Source organism: Paroedura picta, chromosome 9 (genome assembly GCF_049243985.1).
Source record: "Paroedura picta isolate Pp20150507F chromosome 9, Ppicta_v3.0, whole genome shotgun sequence".
Classification (NCBI taxonomy): domain Eukaryota; kingdom Metazoa; phylum Chordata; class Lepidosauria; order Squamata; family Gekkonidae; genus Paroedura; species Paroedura picta.
In genome coordinates, this window is record NC_135377.1 from 34670140 (window position 1) to 34692992 (window position 22853).

The window sequence follows — 22853 nt, forward strand, 5'->3', positions numbered from 1 at the left end:
CCCTACTTTCACCCAGGCTTTAGTATTAGCGCAGTTGAAGTACAGTGAGTGCTAAGAGGGAAAGTCACAGCAAGTAGAACTGGAGCGGATCTTCTGGCGTGTCTGGTATGCTAGTTTGGTAAATGGAATGCTAGAGTAGACGGACTTTTGGTCTAATTCAACAAAGCTCTTATGTCCTTATGGTGGGTGAACGGTTTTGTCTAGGGGTAGCACTGGACTGAATCAGCTATCTAACAGGATCAAAAGTCTCTCTGTACCATCTAGATAACGTACATAGTTGGGAAACCTAATTTTGTTAAAGATCTTTCCCAGAAGTGTGAGGAAAATATTCCTGCGGATCATGATTCAGTTCAATTTTTAAAATGCCATCATAAAAACAAATATCCTGGACCAGTTCAAGGGATTTTACCACCCCTTTGCTGTTCGGGCAAAATTGCTTCCTAGCCTAATTGGTGTGAAGCATGGCAAGGGTGCATTATAAGGTCTGGCATTTAACAGTTGAGTTCTACCAGTTCAAGCTGCCTGTTCCCAGGTAGTATTTAAGTAATGCTGTGCCATATTTATGGGTTAAGAGTAAAATATTCAGTTCATAAAATAAGTTTCCCTGAAAATCTAAATTTGGTCTGACAGGTCCTTTGAATGCACCTGCAAACTAACCAACAAATCTGTCTGATTTGCCCTGACATATTTGAACAATTTTATTAACTTAGGCTTTTAGAAGCCTGATGTTACTTTCCTGATATGCTTTGAGATGGAAATCCCATCCTGGACATCTAATACTGTCATGTATCTCCCCCCCCCCGCCAATATTTGCAGACAACCCTTAATATTGCCTCCATCCTGCAAATCCTAGGGAGGCTATTAAAATGGCATGCTTCCAGAAACACAGAGGGGGTTGGCAAAAACAAACACGTGTGCTAATAATCTCCTGCACATGTCGTTAGAAAAAATGTTCGGGGGGAATAGAAAAACCGTCATAGTTGATAACTTCACAATACTGGAGGGCAGCCATTTTTCAGGGATTAATAATGAGGCAGTTTGGGGAGACCTGTCAGTGCATACTTCATGTAAATACTGCAGCACACACATCAATGCTGGAGCCATTAGCTCATCATAGCCAAACATCTATGTACCTCAGCTTATCAAATGTATTAGATATTAGCAGGAGAGCCGATGGAAGAGTAGGTGCAGGAGAGGAGACTGTGAGAGCCGCAAGGAGGTGGGAAGATTCCCCCCCTCCCCCGTTCCAAGTCAATATGATTACTTCTGGGCAGATGCCAGTGATTGAAAGCTAGTACCATCAGCTGTTCTGACCACCTGGGTGGCAATGCAACATTAGTGCAAAATTATGGGTTCTTTACTATATCCAGCCTCCCCCAGGGTGTCCTAACTGGAACGGAGAGCTTTGTGGAACAAATGATCACAGCGGGCGTAATGCTGCTGGTTGCTTCACCATGGGACTGTAGTCCCTTCCTCTCCTTCCTGGAGTACATCTCCCCCCCCCCCCCCAGTAGACCTAGAAACTATTTTTGATCTGCTTTGGATCCTGGGTTATGATGGAATCTCTGTAGCCTCACTGTAGTGATTGTTAGGCTTATTCCTCGGGAATTTCTACCTTAGAAGGAAAAGGATGGCAGGAGAGAAGGACTGGTGCAGCCTGCTCCCAATTGTTTCAGCAGTTGGCAGTGTTACGTTGGCCTGAGCAGGTAAGCAGCAATCCCACTGCAGCAGATACCTTAGCACAGCACTATATACAAGCAAGACTTTGAAAGCCTATAAGTCTATACCTATTTGAGATGAATGTAAACCCCTGAATTGACTTTTAGAATGTTTGCATTAGCTTGATTTCAGCATGCATTTCAAACTGAAAAAAAAGGTACACTTACCTGGAGTAGAAGCATTGCCGGTTCAAGGGAGATGGTTGTATTAATAAAGCCTTCAGCTGTTAAGGGGATCATAGTCAAGCTCAGCTTTTCCTTGAATTAGTATGCTTTTGATTACCTTAGAGAGGAGAATCATTTACATCATGTTTCATAAAGCTGCCCAGATCCATCATCATACTTTTATCCCACTCTTCCAACTCTAGGACCAACAACTTAAAAAAAAATCTTTACAGTCCTGGTACAGCAACTTTAACCATGAGAACACAGTGGTAGATAATAAAAGTCTGCAAGGTGTACTGGCTAGAGTGTCAGATTAGGATGTGGGAGACCCAGGTTCATATCCCGAATCTGCCATGGAAGCTTGTTGGGTGACTTGGGGCTAGTCACATACTTTCAGCCAAACCAATCTCACAGGGTTGTTGTGAAGATAAAATGAAAAAGGGGGAAATAGTGTGTGTCACTTTGGATTCCTATTGGGGAGAAACGTAAATTCATAAATAATAATAAATTATTATTAATGACAAACAAAAAAGGTGTCAATGGCATAGTTAAAAATTTGTAAATCTCATTGTCATAATATTTTATCAATAATATTTTGTTGTTCTCAGAATATTTTGGCCCATATTTTATACAGAATAAGACAGTTACCATGATCAGGTTTCATACTTGTTAACACTGGAACCAACGGATGATATGTAAAAAATAACTCTCCATTTTGGTTAAAACAAAGTCATTGTGCCTCGCTTTATTCCAGTAGCTTGACTCCTGCCCACGACCAGTAGAATCACCTGGCAATCACATATTTATATGTCTTATATAACTGGTATAGTAACAGCAGTGTTTGATTTGGGTTTTGTGATCCGTGGTTTTGTGATCTGAAGTTGTTCTGCAGAAGCGTGGAATATTTCTTTACACAGAGCATGATTAAAATATGGAACTGACTGCCAGAGGATGTAGTGATGGCCACAAGAATAGAGATTCATGGAGGGTAGACCTATCAGGGGCTACTAGCCATGCTGACTGAGAGGAGGCACTAAACCTCTGAATTCCAGTGCTATAAGGCAACATCATGGGAAGGTCTTGGCTTCTAGGTCACGCTGTTGGCCCTCTGGATTGCCTCGTCCAGTAGAGCTTATGTACTTACCAGGCAGCTCTCATGCACATTCAGTACTGTGAGGATTACTGCAATGCAATGTGAGCTCATGCTACAGGGCACATGGGGCAGAATGTATGGGAGAATAGCTTTCAGAGATGATGCAGAGCCTGTTGGTTTCTGATGGGTTCTGTGGCCTTTCAGAAAAAGTAATAAGTGGGAGGAACATGGCTCTGCTGTTCCCATCTGTCATGTGTGAAGGCTTCCAGTGTGCCAAGGAGGTGGCAGAGACATCAGAGAAAAATAACAAATGCCAATAAATATAAAACGTGATAAAACATTCAAAATCATAGCCAATGGTCAGAGAATGTCCCTTTTTTAAGCACTTCCAGGCAGTAACTCAAAGGATGTCCTGTTTTTCTTTTACAGGGCTTGGGATGAAGGAAAGGTCCTCATCTTTGATGACTCCTTTGAACATGAAGTTTGGCAGGACGCCAATACTTATCGTCTAATATTTATTGTGGATGTCTGGCACCCAGAGTTAACTGCACAGCAGCGACGTACTCTTCCAGCCATTTAGAGGTGCCATTTCCAATGTGCTAGACGCTTTACCTTTTGAGGTTTATATTTTGCATTGGAAAATGCTATCCTTATAAAAACTGGAGTATAGGAAGGCTTCAAACAAACCGCCCCATGGACTATACCATTTTACAGCACTGATCTGATAGCTCTGTAATCATGCTGCAGTCATGATACCTTAAGCTGTATCAGCCAAAGAACTTCTGGTGCCAGTGTTTTGTTGTGCCTGTATTGTGTAACAGTTCTTTGGTATACACTTGTTGTACTTCACACTTAACTATTAAAACAGATGTGCAGATGCAAGAGATGACATCTTCCAGAGCTTGTTCATGTGCAATTTCTGTTTCTTTAAGGAAGTTTGTGTTGCAGGAATTCTTGGAGGATTTCATCCTACATTACAGTCTACGCATCCGTCCTAGAAAGGTCACTCGTAAGCACTTAAGTGCAGGTAATTTGGGGACTTGCCACAGTGCATAATAACTCATTTGGATTTACTCTGATAAAGTTTTAGTGTGAACTGTAGATAATGTGAGTGGATGGATCTATTTTGTATTTTAATAGATAATTGTATTTTTCTACTACAAATGTATGGACATGTTTTTGCTCTTTATCAACCACTTTGTTTTTAACTTACTTTTAATTTGCTTTGCAAGTAGCCATTTAGCTACAACAATGCTTAGTTTCTCCACAAAGTGCTCCACAAAGTTCTCCACAAACTGCTATGAAAAGATACTTTAAGCCTTAAGTGAATTCAGTTTTCCAACTGCATTATGTTCTGCCTCCAAGTTTGCTGGGCATCCATTAAATGAAAAAAACAAAAACAAAATAAAAACAAACACAGCCCTTCACTTAAATGGAAGTTGTATATCCTCTCTTCAGGTATGTCATTGTCCCTTTTCTTTCCTGCAGTGTGATGAAACATCTTTGTTCTTCCACACTTTCAGAGGCTGATTAATTTTGGGAGTCATTGTGCAGGGCAAAGTAAACACCTTGGGCTGGGAACAGTTACAATGAGACTGGTTCTGTTTTGGTACGTGTGCCTTCTGCAGTGGGGAGAGAATCCTACTTGGAGCCGTATGCTTCCAGTGTTGTTGTACAACCTTTATGTTCTTAGTTCCGAACAGATTTTCTTGTTTTAGGGAGCCATGGTTAAGTAAACCATATTGTTGCAGCACAGTTACAGCTCTCTCAACCACACTAACTCAGTTGTCTAAAATAAAATGAGAGAACTGACATTTCATTCTTGTTCAGTAAAAGTTTGGCCGGTATTTTCTGTATTTGAATTCACCGTGAGTGCTAGGCACCAGTGGTCCCCAACCCCCGGTCCGGAGACCGGGACCAGTCTGTGGATCAGTCGGTACCGGGCCATGGCACCTCCTCGTCCTCCTCCCCAGCTGCTGCCTCGGGGGCCTGTTACTCTGCTGCCAGCTCACCTTTGGTGCTCTCCAGCGGCTGCCATGGCTGGGGCTCTCCAGCGGCTGCCATGCTGGCAGTGTCCCCCAATGGGCAGCGGGAAGTCAGGGGCACCGGTGGGAAAGCAAGTGGAGCAGGGGCTCAGGTAGCGGCAGCAACGTCCCTCAGCAAAAGACTATTCCCCCCTGGGCCTCAGCAAAATTGTCAAGCATTTACCGGTCCCCAGTGATAAAAAAGTTGGGGACCACTGGTCACTTCCGACACCAACCACTGCTGCTATCAGTTCCCTCACTATTTGTTTTAATTTCCTTTTTGAATAAGTAAAATTAGATGATTATCTGGTGACTAAGATCAAGAAGCCTCTGGTTAGATTCTTTAAATCAGTGGTCCCCTATTTTTATGAGCCTGAAGGCACCTTTGGAATTTTGACAGAGTGTGGTGAGTGCAGTCAAAAAATGTCTGCCACAAGATGGCCGCACAGCTTTCCTTCAGTCATACAAAAGCTCTGTTTTGGCCCCACCCACTTCCTAAAAACACCCCTGCTATAAATTGAGGCCAACTGTACCACAAGTTCTTGTGAGTAATTCACAGTTTATGACTCAAACATATAATCAGATTTAATGCATTATAGCAATATATATTGGATAAATTTTGTAGAATGTATATTTGAAATGTTTAGAGGTAAACTACTGAGATACTCTTAAACCAAGGAAAGCTGTTTGGTTCCAGCTTGCCTAATAGTATTTTCTAATGAAACAATATAGCCAGTATTTTATAAAGACTGAATTCAGGAGCTTTTTGTTTTGTGTGAATGGAAAGAAGTCCTAGGAAGAATATTTTTATACAGTTCCTTTAAACTTTTCAGATAGCAAATTTAAGATCTAAAATAAAAATATGGAGAGGCATGTGGAGTTGTAGTCTGGAAAACAAAGCCTGTGTTTTTCAGTAGCACTGAAAGTTTGGGCATTTATCATGGCTTTCTCTTGAATGTGCCTGGAAGCAGGTGCCAGTATCATGTGACTGGTATATTGGTATATTGTAATGTTGTGCATTAAACTTAAGTGCCTTCAATCAACTGGTGTGGATTATTATTTTGAAATTACTGTTTGATCACTGAAATTTCTTTGGGGTTTGCAGTGGTAATAGGAATCAAAGTGTTACTTGATCTGTAGCTTCTAAAAGTTGCTAAAATAAAAGACACATATATAAAACTTCGCAAGTAAATATAAAATATTATACATTCCTTGACCTTGACCTTCCTCTGTAGGCATCATATAGTTCTCATAATTCCATTCTCAAACTGCTAATGTAAGAAGTATGTTGAAAAGTGACAAGTCCCTTTAATCATACGGTTGGAAGGAACCTCAAGCACTATGCTATAGTAGGATTCTTAAAGAATTTCCCTTTTACACTGTGATTCTGTGTGAATTATAATCTTTATCCTCCATGACTAAAGTGCTATCTATTTTTCTCTCATTTCAGGTATGTTATATGAACTGAAAATATTAACTAACTTAGGTAGCCAAAAATGTGTTTTCACAGAGATTTTTAATATGTTTGAGATCTGGAAATAAATTTCACAGATCCTCAGCTAAAATGTTAATATTTTCACCCTTTCTTCAAGATTTTACAATGCATTTATGTATTGCTTTGTAAGTATATAAAGCCCCAGGTAGAAGTAGTTAAATACAACATATATTACTTGGAAAGGGCCATTGGTGCAAACTGATTTTCTCTGTTATGAATGATAGGTTGTTTTAATAGTTGGTCCTTATGGCAAAATACAGATTAGCAGGCAAATTTGGCTTTGGCCAACAGATGCAACAAACTAGCCAGCTAAATGAAACATCGCATGTGCACTTTAAAGTGACAGAAGTGAAAAATGCAACTGTAAATCAACCTTCCTCTATGGGCAACAGTTAATTCAGAAACCTGTTACAAGCACAAATGTCTTTTGTTGTTGTTGTTATTGTTGTTCTCACATGTGCATCAACAGCAGAACAGCCGAAAAATACTCAAAATGGTGCCTCAGGCTGTGGTCTAAGTAGGGCCCCTATAATTTCACTGTGGAAAAGAAAAATGTTTGATTTTTCAATTGAGGATCCCTGATTCTACAAGAGCAGTAAGTTTCGAAGAGAAATCAAATACAATATCTATTTGGCCCTCAGGGATAAAATAAATTATAGCTAAATGATATTTTTTGCAGAAGTCTTATAAGCATTTATACAGGCAAAGCAGTTCCTGAAAGAGTCACATAAAAGGAAATCATGATGGCAGTTAAAACGAACACAGCATCCTTTCAGTCTTTACCAGGGATCAGACCCAAATGCATGATGTCATTGCTTCTAAGCACCAGCAATGAGTTGCACCATCATTCATAGGACAGTGAGTGGAGCCCTCTCTGGCGTATGGCTTAAATATGGTGTTTTGTAACAGATTGCTAACAGCCTTTACATACAATTTAAAAAGAATTACAGTGATTGCAGAAAATAAAGCAACCCCCCCCTCCTAAAAAAAACAAAACCTTCATAACAGTGGCATTTTAAAATCTATTTTAATTTTGATTTAGGGAAGGGGTTTGTTTTTTGCAAGTAGAGCAAAGATAAGAAAAGCAAACTGATCTTTGGCATTTCAGTTCTACATTTTTTCCTGTTTTTCCACCATTCCCTTCTAATGGAGGCATATTGAATAATTCATTCCAGGTTTCCCTCCTTTCCATTATTAAGCATAGCCTATATCTGCAGTCAGCCAGGCCCTCTGGCAACACTTTTAACTGATTGCAGGAGGGAAGATGGTTAAACAGCTCTGCTGAGCTTTCATTTGCAGGAGTGACCTAAATGGAAGGACCTGGAGTGGAACATTAATCACTAATAAGCATTTCCATTGAGTTCAGACACTTCCTTTCCCTCTTTCTCAGCCACTACATCTACCCCACATACTGCCACTGCCTGTGGAAAAAAAGAAAAGAAAACCATATTGTTAAGATTAAATAATTGCTTTTCAAATTGCCTGTGTCTGTTTCGCACTCAGCTCGTTACACTGAGCTGACAGGTTTATAGGGACTTTCACAAGTTAGGAATAATTTTTTTCAGGGGGCTGAAATAAATGGTCCTTGCAAGTAGTTGAGGGTGATGAGAACACATACCTGAAGAGCTGGACGCTTTTTTCTGCTGGTAATTGCTTAGCAATTTTTATCAAAAAAAGACAGGGCCTTTAGGGTTTAGAGGCATTCTGTCTGGTCTACAAGCATTAAGCCTGTTACTAAAGTATTTAAACTCAAGACACCTTTACTTTAACATCTGTTACTTGGTCTAAATTTTATTTTAACAAAACCAGAGTACATCCCTGCTTAGATAATCTCAGCTAATACATCTTTGAGTGTGTGAACATAGAAAGTAGTCCCTCTTGTTTCAAGCACTGTTTGTATTTATACATCAAGAAAGAGAGAACCCCCCACCCCACCCCCCACATTCTCTGTTTTACAATCAAACTCTTCTCTCTAGCTTAGTATTCTGGGCCATAAGGAATGTCCCCTTTGGCTTTGGCCGCACAGACAAATGGCTGGTGATGATCATTACTTGCTCAGCAAAGATGGAGACCCTGGCTTCAAGCTGAATGAGTATTAATATGTGTGAAACTTGTCTCTTGCTTCCTAGAATTCTTGCACTATAGAAGTCTGGTGACGCATTGGCGTGTGAGGGTGAATTCAAATTCAGTCTAGAGCCAGCAGTGGCTGGGTGTTCTCATTTTCATTCTGATCTTCGTGTTTCAGCATCCCAGGCTCCACCACTGACTGAGACCTAAAACAGAAGTGTACAGTTGTTAATTTTTCTTCAGCAAAACATGTTTGCTCATCATTTCACTTCTCTACATTTCTGGACATCTTGAATATCTACTTAGATTCTACAGGTATCATGTTCATGAATCTAAGTAGATATTCAAGATGTCCAGAAATGTTGAACCCATTGGGGGAAACAAGATTTTTTTTAGCAGTAACTTCCCTAAATTCAAAATGTTGGGGAATATAGAAATATATAAACTATTTACTTCTGAGCTCCACATTTACATTTCTGCTTTTACATCATTTATAAACAGAACATAACGTATTCTTGGGCAGGTTTATGAAGTTTAAAAGGATAAATTTTGTTAGTTTCTACAATTAAAATTAAGATATTCAATAGTACAGAAGGAAGCTTGTGAGCTACTGTTCCCTATGATATTTGAGCACATACACCTTAGCTTTTCCATCTAACAGATATGGAGGGAAAATCAAAGTTAAAAATAGCAAGCACTCATTTTGAAATAAATGAATGTAAAGTACTTGGACCAAAGTAGAATCATACAGTCACTGTAAGACCCCAGTGAACAATGAATTCATGCAAGTTCCAAGACTGGAAACTGCAGTCTTCATCACACTTTGGACCCTTCACCCTAGTTCTTGAGTCCCACCATACCACACCAATAAAAATCAATGAGCTTTTAGCACAAAACCAGCCAATAGAATGAAGCCTGGAATGACAGTCTTGCAGTTATAACTTGTAACTGGACTGAAACAACATTCTCGTGGTTTCTTCTCTATTTCTTTTTTGTGTGTGATGTTGGTTAAGCTGTTGGTTCTTCTAGACTGCATTGAAAATGGCCAAATCCAAGATGCCAACAACCAGGTAGAGTCACATTAACTGTTTCTTCATTTGAGACATACCTTGTTTTAGTCTTGTTTTGGATTTCCATTGGATGCTTTCCAAATTTGGACATCCCTACCCTCATTTCCCAGGCTGAATTTCTTCTACATCTGATTCAGAAGGAAGCAGCCTCCCATCATGTTTTGTTCCCTTCTCCTTTTCTAACTTTAAAAAATTCCAAAATGGCACCTATTTGTACCTTATTTTTTGTTGTGCCCCTTAATTCCACCATTCTGTGTCCTCCCTCAGACATACTAATTGCCTCCCCCTTAAGTATACTGGATGTGATTTAAAAAAAAAAAAACCTTAGCTTATTGTCAGGCCCCTCCCATGGCTCTGGGTCCGTCCCTTCATTGCCCGACCTCTGAACCCCTTTCCCCAGGGCAGGGGCCTGCGGGTCCCTCCAGACAGGCGGGGGTGAGGGGTTATCCCACTCTGGCCCAGAGTCCGAGTCACCTGGGCTCCACTCGCTCTCACCGGCAGCCTCCTCCAGAGTCAATAAAGCACTAAAACACTTTCCAGATACTTGAGTGTTGTTTTATTGTTCCCATCACACAGTCAACCACTTCACTTCCCCTTCTCTCTCCTCCCCTCCACTGCCTGCCCGAGGTGTCATGAACCCCACCCCTTCCCTGTGCTCCGTGTTCAGCGTCTTTCCCCAACCCCAGCCTCTGTCCTTTCCTGCCTGTGGGTGAGCTCGTCCGGTCAGCAGGCCTCATGCCCCAGCGTCTTCTGCCGTGCTGCCCTGCCTGGTGTCAGTCACTGCTACTCCCATGGGGCCTCGTTCGTCTGCTGCCTCTCTAGACCCTCCCCTTAGCTTAAGTGTGTTTGGCATGGGTATTGTGCACGGGGGGGGGGTGGCGCCTTGTCTGGGTACACCTGGATCTTCGGTGGGGGGGAGGGTCGGATACGTCCGGGCTCCCGGCCTGGAGACAAAGTGGGCCCGAACACTTATCATGTTACACTATTGCTCCCTGCATAATAAGCCAGACTGATTGCCACTATTTTTAATGGTTGTAATATGATCACCCCTCTTAAATAAAGAAAAAGTCAGATGTTTTGGGATAGTGGGAGGGAGGAGAAAGGGAGACGGAGGGAGGAGGGAAATAAGGAAGGGGGCATGCACAAACAAATCAAAATAGCGGCCGTGGGGATAAACCTAAATGCAAGAATTTCTCTTGTGAGCAGCCCTGAATTAAAACCCACCTTAAAAAAATGAAATCTCTGAAACCAGGGAATCCTTAACCATAGGGTAAGTGCTCATGCAATTTGGGTCTGTGGCTGAAAAGGTAAAAATAGGTATGGAAACAAACACAAAGTTTGGCACTTTAAAAAGTCAGAAGCGAGGGATATCGCTAGTGTGGAAACATTCATGGTAAACCACACAGTCTGTTACAGTCACAGAACAGAAGGGCCAGAACATTGATGCTGTGTCAAGCTACCTATGTTCTTCAGAGGTTGTTTCAAACGAGTTCTTTGGGGCTTGTGTCTTATTCTGTTTTGAGAGGAATACTCATACTTTCAAGACCATTATAGATAAAGAAGCCTACATATAACCTACTACAATATTTAAATAATACAACTGCAACCTTGCCTCTGGCGCATATCATTTTTCCTTTCACACATCACAATAGTATTTTGGCAGAATCAGCTATGCCTGCTAAGTGCCTGCTCATGGATTTTTTTTTGGGGGGGGGGGCAGGAGAGAGGTGGTCCTAAACACTCAAAATATAAGAGATGCTACTACTGAAGGCTCTAGTAGAGCCAATACTGGGCCTGGCATTATCAGTTGCCAAAATGGACATATCTTCCTTATGTTACTATATTACTGCTTCTCCAATTAAATAACCTAGGGAGCCTGGAATACATTTTACTTAAGAACCTTCATTATATAGTTTACCAATTTTTGGAGCACCTCCCTAGTCAGGACTTCTGCAATTGATGACTGTGGTCTCTGTTCCCTGTTATTTCCTTCTAGTTACAAAAATAATTTATTGTACTTTTTATAGAGTGATGCAATCTACAGCAGTTGCCTGGATATGGTTTTTAGGAACATAAAAGCATTGCTGTATTAGACTAAATCAAATTCAGTCAGATCTCTAATAGTTTCTTAGCTAGATATCCCTCCAAATCTTACTAGCAGGGCATGAAGATGACCTTGTTGCTTGGCCTCACATCTGAAACATAGTGGAATCCTGTCCAACACAGCCATTCAATTTAATTACCTTGACTAATAGTCATTGACTGACATATTCTATATGCATAGATTCAAATGGGTAGCCATGTTGGTCTGAGATGGCACAATAAAATCAGAGTCCAGGAGCACCTTTAAGACCAACAAAGATTTATTCAAGATGTGAGCGTTCAAGTGCAAGCATTCGAATCTGAGGAAGAGTGCTTGCACTCGAAAGCTCATGCCTTGAATAAATCTTTGTTGGTCTTCAAGTTGCTACTGGACTCTGATATTCTATATGCATTTGTCTTATCTCAACAGACATCTTCCTTCTTTCATTTTCTTTGCACAGGGTTTCTGATAGAGTAACCTGTGATGTGATACTTGGTTGCACAATAACCAAAGCATCTCCTTTCTTAGCCTATATTACAGTATAGTCTGAAACTTTGGCATCTTAAAATACCATTTTAAAGGCTGCATTGTATTTTATTTATTTTTATTATTTTTATTTTCAGCTCTCTCCAATAAAATTATATATACAGTATTTGCTGGCGTATAAGACTACTTTTTCCCCCTGGAAAACTTGCCTCCAAGTGGGGGGGGGGTCGTCCTATACGCCGGGTGCACTTCAGTTGGGATAGACAGAGCTGCCCATAGTACGTAATGTAATGTAACAAACTCTATATTTTGAGTGGAAATGTTGGGGGGGTCGTCTTATACGCCCAGTCGTCTTATACGCCGGCAAATACGGTACAGTATATCAAAATTACAAATACAAATTAGGAATTCAAATCAAGGCACCACTAGGGTTAAGCATAAGGGTTGGATGACCCTAATAAGCTAATTTAGGCTCCTTCTCCCCTTGTTGGCCAACACTTTATTGTTGTTAATTTGAAATAAAGCTGTGGCTTGTTTGCCAGTACAATGAGGTGTGAGCATCATCCTTTAGCCCATCTGCCCTCATGCAAGTCAAAGTTCACTGAATTTATGTTTTTTTTCCCAGAGTCTTTTTTATGGAAGTCATACCCCAGAGCTTCTAAACTGTTTTAAAACTCACTTTCAAAAGGAAAATAACAGTGCCACTCCCCTCTCCAGATTCATGGCATTTAAAGCAACTGTTACATACATTCATATTTTTGATGTTTGAATCAAGCATAGGCCAGTAACATGAAAATAATGTTAAATGATTGTTAAACTTCAACACTGTAATATTCTAAATGTGTCCCTTTGGGTTTCAGGTAACGTCTGTATTAATAGCTGAACACTGTGTTCCAAATCTATTGTGGAATCTACCACATGCATTTGAGTCAGTTAGTGATTCATTCACATTGAATGCCTTCTAAACATTAGCTAGATTTAGAAAGTACAAATTATGTTCCTTATAAAAATCACCAGCAGTTACTTCAACAACGCTGCCATGTAAAAATAGCACAGCTAAATCGAACATTTGTGGGGAACAATGTTCTGCCTCCTTGAAAAGAGTTTAGAATTAGGGATTTAGTTCTAGGTGGACACAATCACTTGAGTTGTTCCCCCGCCTCCCAATAGACGATAGAAGGCATCTCTTTCTGGAACATTCTGCCTTACCTGGTCACACTTCACATATTTGTTCTTAACTGGGGATGGTGTTTAGAAAAACTATGTGGTGTATAAAACATTAAATCTAAACTTCAGAATGCGGTCCGCAACCTTTTTCCGGTTGCAGACCGCTGCCAAGGGGTGGGGGGAGAGGGCGACCTGGAGGTAGCTGCAGAGCTCCTGGGATTACAACTGAACTCCAGGAAAAAGTGAAACTTGCTGCTTTGGAAGGGGGACTGTGTTGACCCCTCGCCAAACCCTATTCTTCTCAAGCTCCATCCCTAAAATCTTTAGGTATCTCCAAATCTGGAGTTGGCAGCCCTACTTCTAGGATGGAGCCCTGTGATATCATGAGATAAAAGCTAGTGATATCTCACTGAATAGCAGCACTAAAGGTATTTAACACTACCAAAGTACACACCACTAGGGATTGTATCATAGTGTTATCTGGTGATCTGTTAGGGTTCCGGCAAGTGGTGGGGAGGTTGGGGGGCACAACACAATATCACGTACAACCTTAATATGTGCAAACACAACCAATGCCACTTTGGAGAGAGAGCTAATGAGGTTTCATAACACAATTTCTAAAAAGTATGCAGTAAACACAAAATGTCTCTGAGCTCTTTGTGCCAGATTATTAACACCAATCTCTAGTTTACGTAGAAGCTGCTAAATGTGAGGGCCAGCTGATGGCTTGGGGGTTGCAACTTCCTGCCCTGAGAATGCACCCCAAAGCCTGTGTTTCAAGGCCTGAGGCAGGGAACTGACAACCCTAAGAATTAATCTGATAAAACATTTAAAGGACCAAGAATAAACTGAAGAAACAGAATTGAATATTTAAAAGAACAATTAGTAGCATGGTCCACACAGATGCTAGTACAGGAGAAAAAAAAAACAGTGCAGAGGGAAAGCTAGAGTATGGAGCCTCCACAACTTGACAAAAGCCCTGAGAGAAAAATAAACATTTTTATCTGGCACTGAAAAGTTAATATGTTCAGCACCAGACAATGATTCTCAAAGGGGGCATGCAAGGCCAAGGCATTGCCAAAGAGAAGGAGTGGTCTCTAGTGGGAACATACCTTGAGTACATACTGTATGTATTTTATTTTTGTGCTGTGTCTTGAGACGCCCAAAGTGCATTACAAACAGCCATAAAAGCAAGATAAACTCAAATGATACAAAAATGCAGTCCCCAATATACAACTTCAGCAGCAGAAAACTAGCACTTTCATATCCACTGACATATCAAAAAGCCTTTTCAGCATTTTTAGAAGTATGAAGTGATGCCACTTAGTAAGTTTTATACAACTGTAGTATCACAACAGAATATCCTGCGTCTTACACTAGCAGATCTAGCTCCTCATTCCAGCTTTTAGAAGGTATAAATCTGACGAGGGGCAGGGCTGAGAAGCAGAAGAGTGAAGCAAACAGAGAATGCTTTATTCATTCAGGGTGCCCAATGATCCCAACTGCTTGCAAACCCTCCTAAATAGCATACCCATACAGTTATTTGTTTATTCATTCACTTTTAATTATCTCCCCAATGGGGACTCAAAGTGGTTTACAACCTTCTCCCCTTTCCATTTCATCCTCAAAATTGTTGGAATATGCAAGCTCTATAAAAATATCATACAGGGGACATCAAAGGAGATGTGTAGTTAGCTTATTTTGATCAGGAATTTCCTGGTATTTAAAAAATAATTTCCTCCTATTTCCTGATTGGTTCAGTTGGAGACTTCCTGCTCCTTGGAGCCCACTTCCTCCCTGTTTGCTTGCAGACGAAGAACAATTATTCAGTTAGTTTATCTCTATCCTCTCTTTAGATAATTGCTTCTCTTCTGATTAAAACTATTTATCCTTTAATCAGCCAGTGCTGTAAACCTTTGCATATTTAAACTTTGCCAACAAAAATATCCCTGTAGGATGATACACCTAGCAAGCTTCCATGGCCAACTGGTAATTGGAACGAGGGTATTTCATATCATAGCTAAATACTCAAGCCACTACAATACACTGATATTCACTATGGCTCTTTATACGTAACAAAAAGCCAGCACACATAAAATTAACACAGTCTGGAAGTCTATTCTGCCACAAGCACAAAGCAAGAGCTGAAAATACATATCTGACACAGATAAGAGTACCTTAGCTACATACACAACAAGCAACATATTGATAAGGCTTTAAGCATTTAGAACACATTCTGGATAATAAAATTCAACCTCATGAAGATGAGATCTCTCAAAAACATGGGCCATGCTGCAAACAACCATTCAGTCCATGACAGAGTATATTAAAGGCATGCAAAGCAATTCATTCAAGAAATTGAGCTTACTCTAGAAAAAAAATGCATAACATAGAGCAGTGGTCCTCAGTATTTTTATCACCGGGGACCGGTCAATGCTTGACAATTTTACTGAGGCCCGGGGGGGGGGTAGTCTTGTGCCAAGGTTTGTCGCCGCTGCCACCTGAGCCCCTGCTCCACTTGCTTTCTCGACGGCGCCCCTGACTTCCCACCGCCTGCTGGGGGGCACTGCCAGCAGCAGCTGCACAGTGCCATGCCGAGGGGGAGCCCCAGCCATGGCGGCCGCTGGAAAGCACCAAAGGTGAACCAGCAGCAGAATGGCAGAGCAGCCCTGAGGCAGCAGCCGGGGAGGAGGACGAGGAGGAGCTGTGGCCCGGTACCGACTGATCCATGGACTGGTCCCAGTCTCCAGACCGGGGGTTGGGGACCACTGACATAGAGGATGTAATTTACATCATGTAAATCCCATAGTGCTGCATGTGAAGCAACCTATACATGTAGACAATCTCCTCCTGTCCTGGACCCTCATAGCTGACTTGCTCTGCCTGCTGCTTATTCCATTTAGGTGGCTAGCCCTCCACAGTCCACATTGGTAGCACAGGCAGCAGTCTTGGGTGCTAGGCAGAAAGACTACCTGTGCTACCAACCACCCAATCAGGGAAGTAGAAGAGGAAGAAAACTAATAAGAGAAAAAAGTCAAACTGAAACACAATATTTCACCACCTATATGTCAGGAATCAGGCTGAGCCCAGCCAGTGGAGTCCCAAGTGAAAGCACATCCGAAATCCAACAGCCAGTTGCAAATTTCCAAGAAGAGCTTTATTAGGCAAAGTCCACAGAATGCTCAAGCAGGCCAAGATCTTCCTAAGCAAAGATCTTGATAATAACAAAGTACAGGGGGAACAGGTGGGGTAGTTATAGGGCTCACCCGATAGGGGAGGGGGACTCAGAAGGTTTCGGCGGGAGAGCGAAGAGAGGTGACAAAAGAGAGCCTGTTCCCAGGCTGCCAGATGGCCAGGAGCCTTATCGGGAGGTTGGCACATTGTTGAGACTTTGCTGTCTCCGCAAGGACACTTACAGTAAGATTGATACATTTGGTGAAGCTCCTCACCCGCAGGGAAAGGAAGGGAGTGAAGTTCTCAGAAGACAGGTTTATTGCTTTATGGCCTTGGCCAGGACCGGCCGGGGAAGACATAGAAGTGTGAGAATATGCAGGGTCGGGATAGATCAAGATGGCATGAATTAGGGGATTCATGACACTATAATCCCAACCTCCTAAAATCTACTGTACTCCCACACTGCTTTCATCAGCAGAGTATATGAGCCCCAAGCACCCAATTTATGCAAGCTACATGCTTCTCTGTATGCAAAATATAGAGGCTGTGATAGGACAGAGATAACTTATGTATGTAGAAGCCGAATACTTCTACTCAACTGCTGTTTAGAAGCGTGGGCCATGCTTTTCATCCGTAGGAACTGAAAGGTTTCCATTTGGAAAATCCAAATTCTGTTAAGACCAGGTTTCATTTAATAAATGCAATTCTTGCAACCTGCATATGCCTATTATCAGTCTTTTACTTCTCCCTTTGTATTTTTACCTTTGTATTAATAACAACCTCATTTGCTAAAGCTCCTATAAAAAAATAACCATGACAGTCCTGCTGGGCTTTCCCCCTCAAGTTGAGCCTTGTGCCTCTCAAACCAGTACACTGTAACCAATCAATCAGACCACACTGCAAAGATCTATTCACTTGGCTCTCACCACCCATCTGCTCATTTCCCTCTGATTCTTTGCCCATTGCACCAACTCCTCCAGGCTATTATCGTTCAATGATTCGGTCCTTCTACAGAAAATAATAATGAGGGAAAATGTTTCCTTCTAACATACACATACTGATTTTCTTATTGATGGTGTATGAAGGATTTTATATTCCAATAGCACTTAAGGCTGCTTTATATTTCGTTGTTGGGCAGTACTGACTCTTAAGTCTTTAAACACTTGATCTCACAGTTAGAAGGGGGAAATACTTCTGTTGTATTTCTAGGCAGGGAAAGAATTAGTAGTGGAGCCTGTAGTGAACATGAGAAGTGTGTCTATTGGAACACAACAACGAACCAACTAATTGGACAGGCTACAACTTAGCTTCTGTAATTCTAACTCAGGAACCATAACTCAGGAGTGTAATGAGTATGAGGAAATTGAGGCCCCTGACTCAGCTGCATAAAGCTGATTGGGCTCATAAACATATACAAAATATGCACCTACAATCCCAAGCCACTGTGCCATTAGGAAACAGCACATTTCTATAAAAACAATATTATCTCATTAAAACACCCATTGAAAAATCCCTATAGTGGAGACAATTCCCAGTCCCTTAGCTCTAGCTAGCATTCAGTCTCAGAGGGACCCCAAGTGCCGACCTCATCACTCACAATAATGGTTGGCTGGTGAGGACCCTCCATTTTTAGATCTTTCCTTCTCATCTGCCAGAGGGGTGTCAGATCTTCCTGGGCTGACCTCAACCATAGACCCAGTGAAAGAGCTGTCTTGCAGGCCCTGCAGAATGCTGAAAGCTCTCACAGGGCCCTCAGCTTGTCCAGGAGCAAATTCCACCATGTCAGGGCCTGGACCGAAATTCTTTAGCTTATCTATATTTGACCTCTTCTATATTCCACTGTAGGTGAAAGGTTACATAGCAAGCAGCATTTCTTAATTAAGCGAAGAAATAGAGATCAGATCTTGGTCTCCAATACGGAAGTAAAGGCAATTTCCAATAATTGTATCATCGATTAGAAGGTTGTAATCAGTTCCTTTAAACACTAATCTACTGTGTCTTAAGAACTGAGTCAAACTAAGGAAGGGTTGGTCGCTCCAAGAGAGACCTGGGGATCATCTGGAATTACAGTTCATCTCCTAATTATAAAGATCCTGGAGAAAATGGATAATTTGGAGGGTGGGCTCTATGGCATGGTACTCCATTGAGGTCCCTGTCCTCCCCAGGCTGCATCACCAGGAGTTTCCCAACCTGGATCAGGCAAGCATACCCCCCTTCTCCACCAGTAAAGAGGTCCTAGCAAACATAAACTAAAATGATGAGAGATTAAGTTCTAGACCTACTGAGGAAATTAAAAAGTGGTAAACATAGATATGCAAAAGCACCCCCCCACACACACACGGTATTTTGGGGATTTGGGTATATTTATCCTCCCCATATCAGTATGTCATGATATTCCCAAACTACAATAACGGTATGGGAATTCTTTGTGCATGTGTTCTTTATTTGTGAAACCTGAATTTTTTATTTATTTTGGAAACCTGATTTTTTTTTTTACTCCTTCGAGAATCAATCTGGAGGTGTCCAAGGCTCAAGGGGAATGGCTTTTGAGGTAGAGGCACCAAATTAGCAGCATAGCTGCTGGTTTCTCTTCTCAACACCCCCCCCTCCCAAGTTTCAAAAAGATTGGACTAACAGCACCCATATCCTCCATTATTTTCAATGGAGAGGGAGAAAGGTATTTAAAGGGATCGTGGTCTCTTTAAATACCACTTCTAAGCCTCAACTTCAGCTTGGGGTGAATTCCGAAGGCATTTAAAGGACTCATAATCCCTTTAAATTCCTTCTCCAAATTGAGAGTTTGCCTGGAAGGCATTTAAAGGGACTAATCCCTTTAAGCACCTTTTATCTCTCCACTCTTTTTGAAAATAGTGGTTGGTAGATTTGCAGAATTAAAGAAAGTTTTAAAAAGAAGTGGTTCAAATAATTCAATTCATCAGTGTGAGGTGGTTCGTGTTTCAATATTCCTCATTGTCTGGTGAGAAATAAACTTAAAAAATAAAAATGTATTAATTTTGTTTAACATTAAAAGTACAATTGTAAAAATAGTAGCAGCTGATGTAGCTTAATTTTGTACTTTTTAAAAATAGTAGTAGTCATAGATAGATTTTATTGTATTGGCCAAAGACCTTCACAATGAAGTTAAAAAATATATACACTAGGCTGCAAAGCCCGCTCATAAGAGCAGGCTTTGAAAGGGGGAGCCGCGGCAGCACCCCTCCACTCCCCTCCCTGGCAACTCCCTGGCTTCCCTGCAGGCCTCAGAGCAGGCCTGCAATGTCAGAGATGCAGCAGGCCAGTTCCAAGGCCCGCAGGGAAGCCTCCCCCACCCGTCCCCTCCCTGCTGACTCCGCGGCTTCCCTGCCGCATCACTGACATAGCAGGCCTGCTCTGAGGCCTGCAGGAAAGCCTCCCCCTGCAGTGGAGGCAGTCTGTCAAGGGTCCAATCGGAAGACATGAAGCGCCTTCCGATTGGCCCCTCTGTTGTCATTCCGGGGCCAAGGGACCAATTGGAAGGCGCGTGCTGTGTGCCTTCTGATTCGCCCCTGTTTCTTATCCCGGACTCGGCACACCCCCCCTTAATGAATTATTTATGCCGCTCCCCGATATAAGTCAGCAAAAAAAGACAATAACATAGAATTCCATTAGTGATTTAGGTAAAGGTGATTTTAATTTTATTTTGGTGGCATGTGGCAACTCTAGCTATTTGATATGGAAATCACTTTCATGTTCACCCACATGAAACATGAGATGTCCGTGCAGAGTATTCAGTGCCATTTCAGTATATTTGAACTAGTTCTCAGACTAGGGGGAATTGTATGTTGTTGCTAGGCAACCAGCCATTTGCACAAGTTACTCCTTGCCGAAGTGCTGAGAGGGTCTGCTGGCCTGATCTCCCTTTCTCCCTTCCTGGCATACAGAGTCTGACAGGAAGCTGTTACAAAGCTATAGTTAAGGAGGAAAACAAAGGTTATTGCTGGAGGATCTGGAGCTGCAAAATGGGGAAGAGAACTGAAGAGTAACATTTGATCCTTTAAAAATTTTTGCAGAATTGAAAAATGTTGCCAGCCAGGAATACTCATCTCTCTTTCATTTCAGATTATTTGTCTTCTCAATTCTTATAACTGGTCATATGATATATTCAGACGTATACAATGAAATTTAGAGCAGGAATATAGACTCTGGGAATCTTCCTTCTACAGCTACGTTTGCCTTGCTTTCATCCAGTGAGGTTGCACTGTCATTTGGCTTAGTCCTATCATACCTTTCATCTTCATCCCCCCCTTTTATGGCTGCACATTGTTCTCCTAGCCTCCTGAATGAACATGGAAGAAACAGAGCCATCATAGTAACTTAACATGGAAATGATATCCTTGAGGCTGAGTAAAAACACAAGAGTGCCTTCTTTCTCCCATTGCCATAAAATGAATTTTGCACATTTGATGACTGATTCCTCACAGTCTTAACACGCTGTCAAAGTATTGTTACTGTCAGATCTCTGCTTATGTGATTAGAGATTCCCTATATTTACAGTTTCATACATCTCCAGCAACATGGAACAGTGCAGACTTTGGTAAGATTGTAAAAAAAAAAAAAACTGTGGATATATCACTAAGTACATAATAGGAGCTATAAACACTTTTTATTGTGCAATGTTTTTAGTTTATAACAAAGAAAGGCAGGGAGCTGCTATAGAACATGCACAGCATAAATTATAGAACAATGTGCATTGTATGATTATACAAAAAATAATAGTACAGTGGATGTGTGTCACTGTGGCTGCTAGCCAGACTTCATCAGCCAGCCAGCTTGTAGTGCAGCCTGCCTCCCCAACTGGGTCTTTCTCTCCTGCAGACCCTTCTGAGACTATAGATAGAGCCCTCTGTAGCTTCAGGGGAACCATTTAAAGACTCCACCAAACAGCTGATCTTCAGGATCAACTGCTTGGTGGGGTCTTTCTCTTATATCCTGCTGGACGCTGGGATGGGGTGGGGAGGGCATGGAGCTGATTTGTCAGCTGCATGTCTGGCCTCCCCAACCCTCCTGGGGCTGACTGTGCAGGAAGGGTCAGCTGGATATATTTAAAGGGACCTAGGTCTTTTAAAATGCCTACCAAACCCCCAAACAGCTGGTCTCCACAGAAGCTTTTCTCTGCAACAGGATCAGCTGTTTGGTGGTTGGTTTGAATTTCCCAGAACAAAATTAATATGCTGGCTCAATGATTCAGTTAATTCGAGCTATAACAAATCAGGAAAACTCAAATTCAAAAAGTATGTTGTTCTTTTTCTGGTACACATCTCTTACTGATTTTCCAAACAATGGGATTTCCAATCTGATACTTGAGAAGAAGAAGTAGTAGTAGTAGTAGAAGAAGAAGAAGAAGAAGAAGAAGAAGAAGAAGAGTTTGTTCTTATATGCCACTGTTCTCTACCAGAAAGAGTCTCAGAGCAGCTTATAATCACTTTCCCTTTCCTCTCCCCACAACAGACACCCTGTGAGGGAGGTAAGGCTGAGAAAGCCCTGACACTGCTGCTTTATCAGTGCTGTAGCAAGCCCAAGGTTACCCAGCTGGCTGCATATGAAGGAGAAGCAGAAAATCAAACCCATCTCACTAGATCAGAAGTTGGTATACACATGACTTGGCATACACATAAAAAGGTAAAGGTATCCCCTGTGCAAGCACTGGGTCATGTCTGACCCTTGGGGTGGTGCCCTCTAGCGTTTTCATGGCAGACTCAATACATGGTGGCCTTGCCAGTGCCTTCCCCAGTCATTACCATTTACCTCCCAGCAAGCTGGGTACTCATTTTACCGACCTCGGAAGGATGTAAGGCTGAGTCAACCTTGAGCCGGCTGCTGGAATTGAACTCCCAGCCTCATGGGCAGCTTCAGACAGCATGTTGGAGTATGGATGACATAATATATTTGAAAAGGGGTGGTGCGTGGGTGGAAATGGGAGAAGGAAGAAGAGAAAGGTGAGTATTTGGGGATGCCAGCCAGAGGGAAAGAGAAAGGAGTGCGAGGAAGGAGATACAGGGGGAGATGAGGTTGATGCAACTGGGTCTGCCTGGCAGCACCTTGCCTAATTTTCCTGGGCAGAGACTGCCAGAGGAAGGAAAGGACAGAAAACTGAAGCCAGAGGGGCAGATATAGTAGGCTGGTAGGTGGGAAGGAAAGGCAGATGTAGGGAAAAGGGAGAGGCTATGAGGGCTTTCAGGAAACAGGAAATAGTGGAGGAAGGAAAATGATATGCCCCCTACAAATGTTTGTGGGTCCCTATACATTATAACTCATTCTCAACATGGCCAAAT

At 41.9% G+C, this 22853-nt stretch overlaps 2 protein-coding genes across 5 annotated transcripts in view; one reads left to right on the forward strand and one right to left on the reverse strand.

Annotated features, from left to right (window-relative positions):
* Window positions 1–6039, forward strand: part of ASPH (aspartate beta-hydroxylase) — a 121803-nt gene extending 115764 nt beyond the window's left edge. For all 4 annotated transcript variants that reach the window (XM_077352312.1, XM_077352315.1, XM_077352316.1 and 1 more), the window contains one exon: window positions 3406–6039. In XM_077352312.1, coding sequence (XP_077208427.1) covers window positions 3406–3556 — 151 coding nt within the window. In that variant the 3' untranslated portion in view covers window positions 3557–6039. The remainder of the gene's footprint in view (window positions 1–3405) is intronic.
* A 1467-nt stretch (window positions 6040–7506) lies between these two features.
* The window catches only part of CLVS1 (clavesin 1), a 70466-nt gene continuing 55119 nt past the window's right edge, over window positions 7507–22853 (reverse strand). Inside the window, exon 6 of the mRNA XM_077352318.1 lies at window positions 7507–8768. Within this exon, the coding sequence (XP_077208433.1) occupies window positions 8681–8768 (88 nt within the window). The 3' untranslated portion in view covers window positions 7507–8680. The remainder of the gene's footprint in view (window positions 8769–22853) is intronic.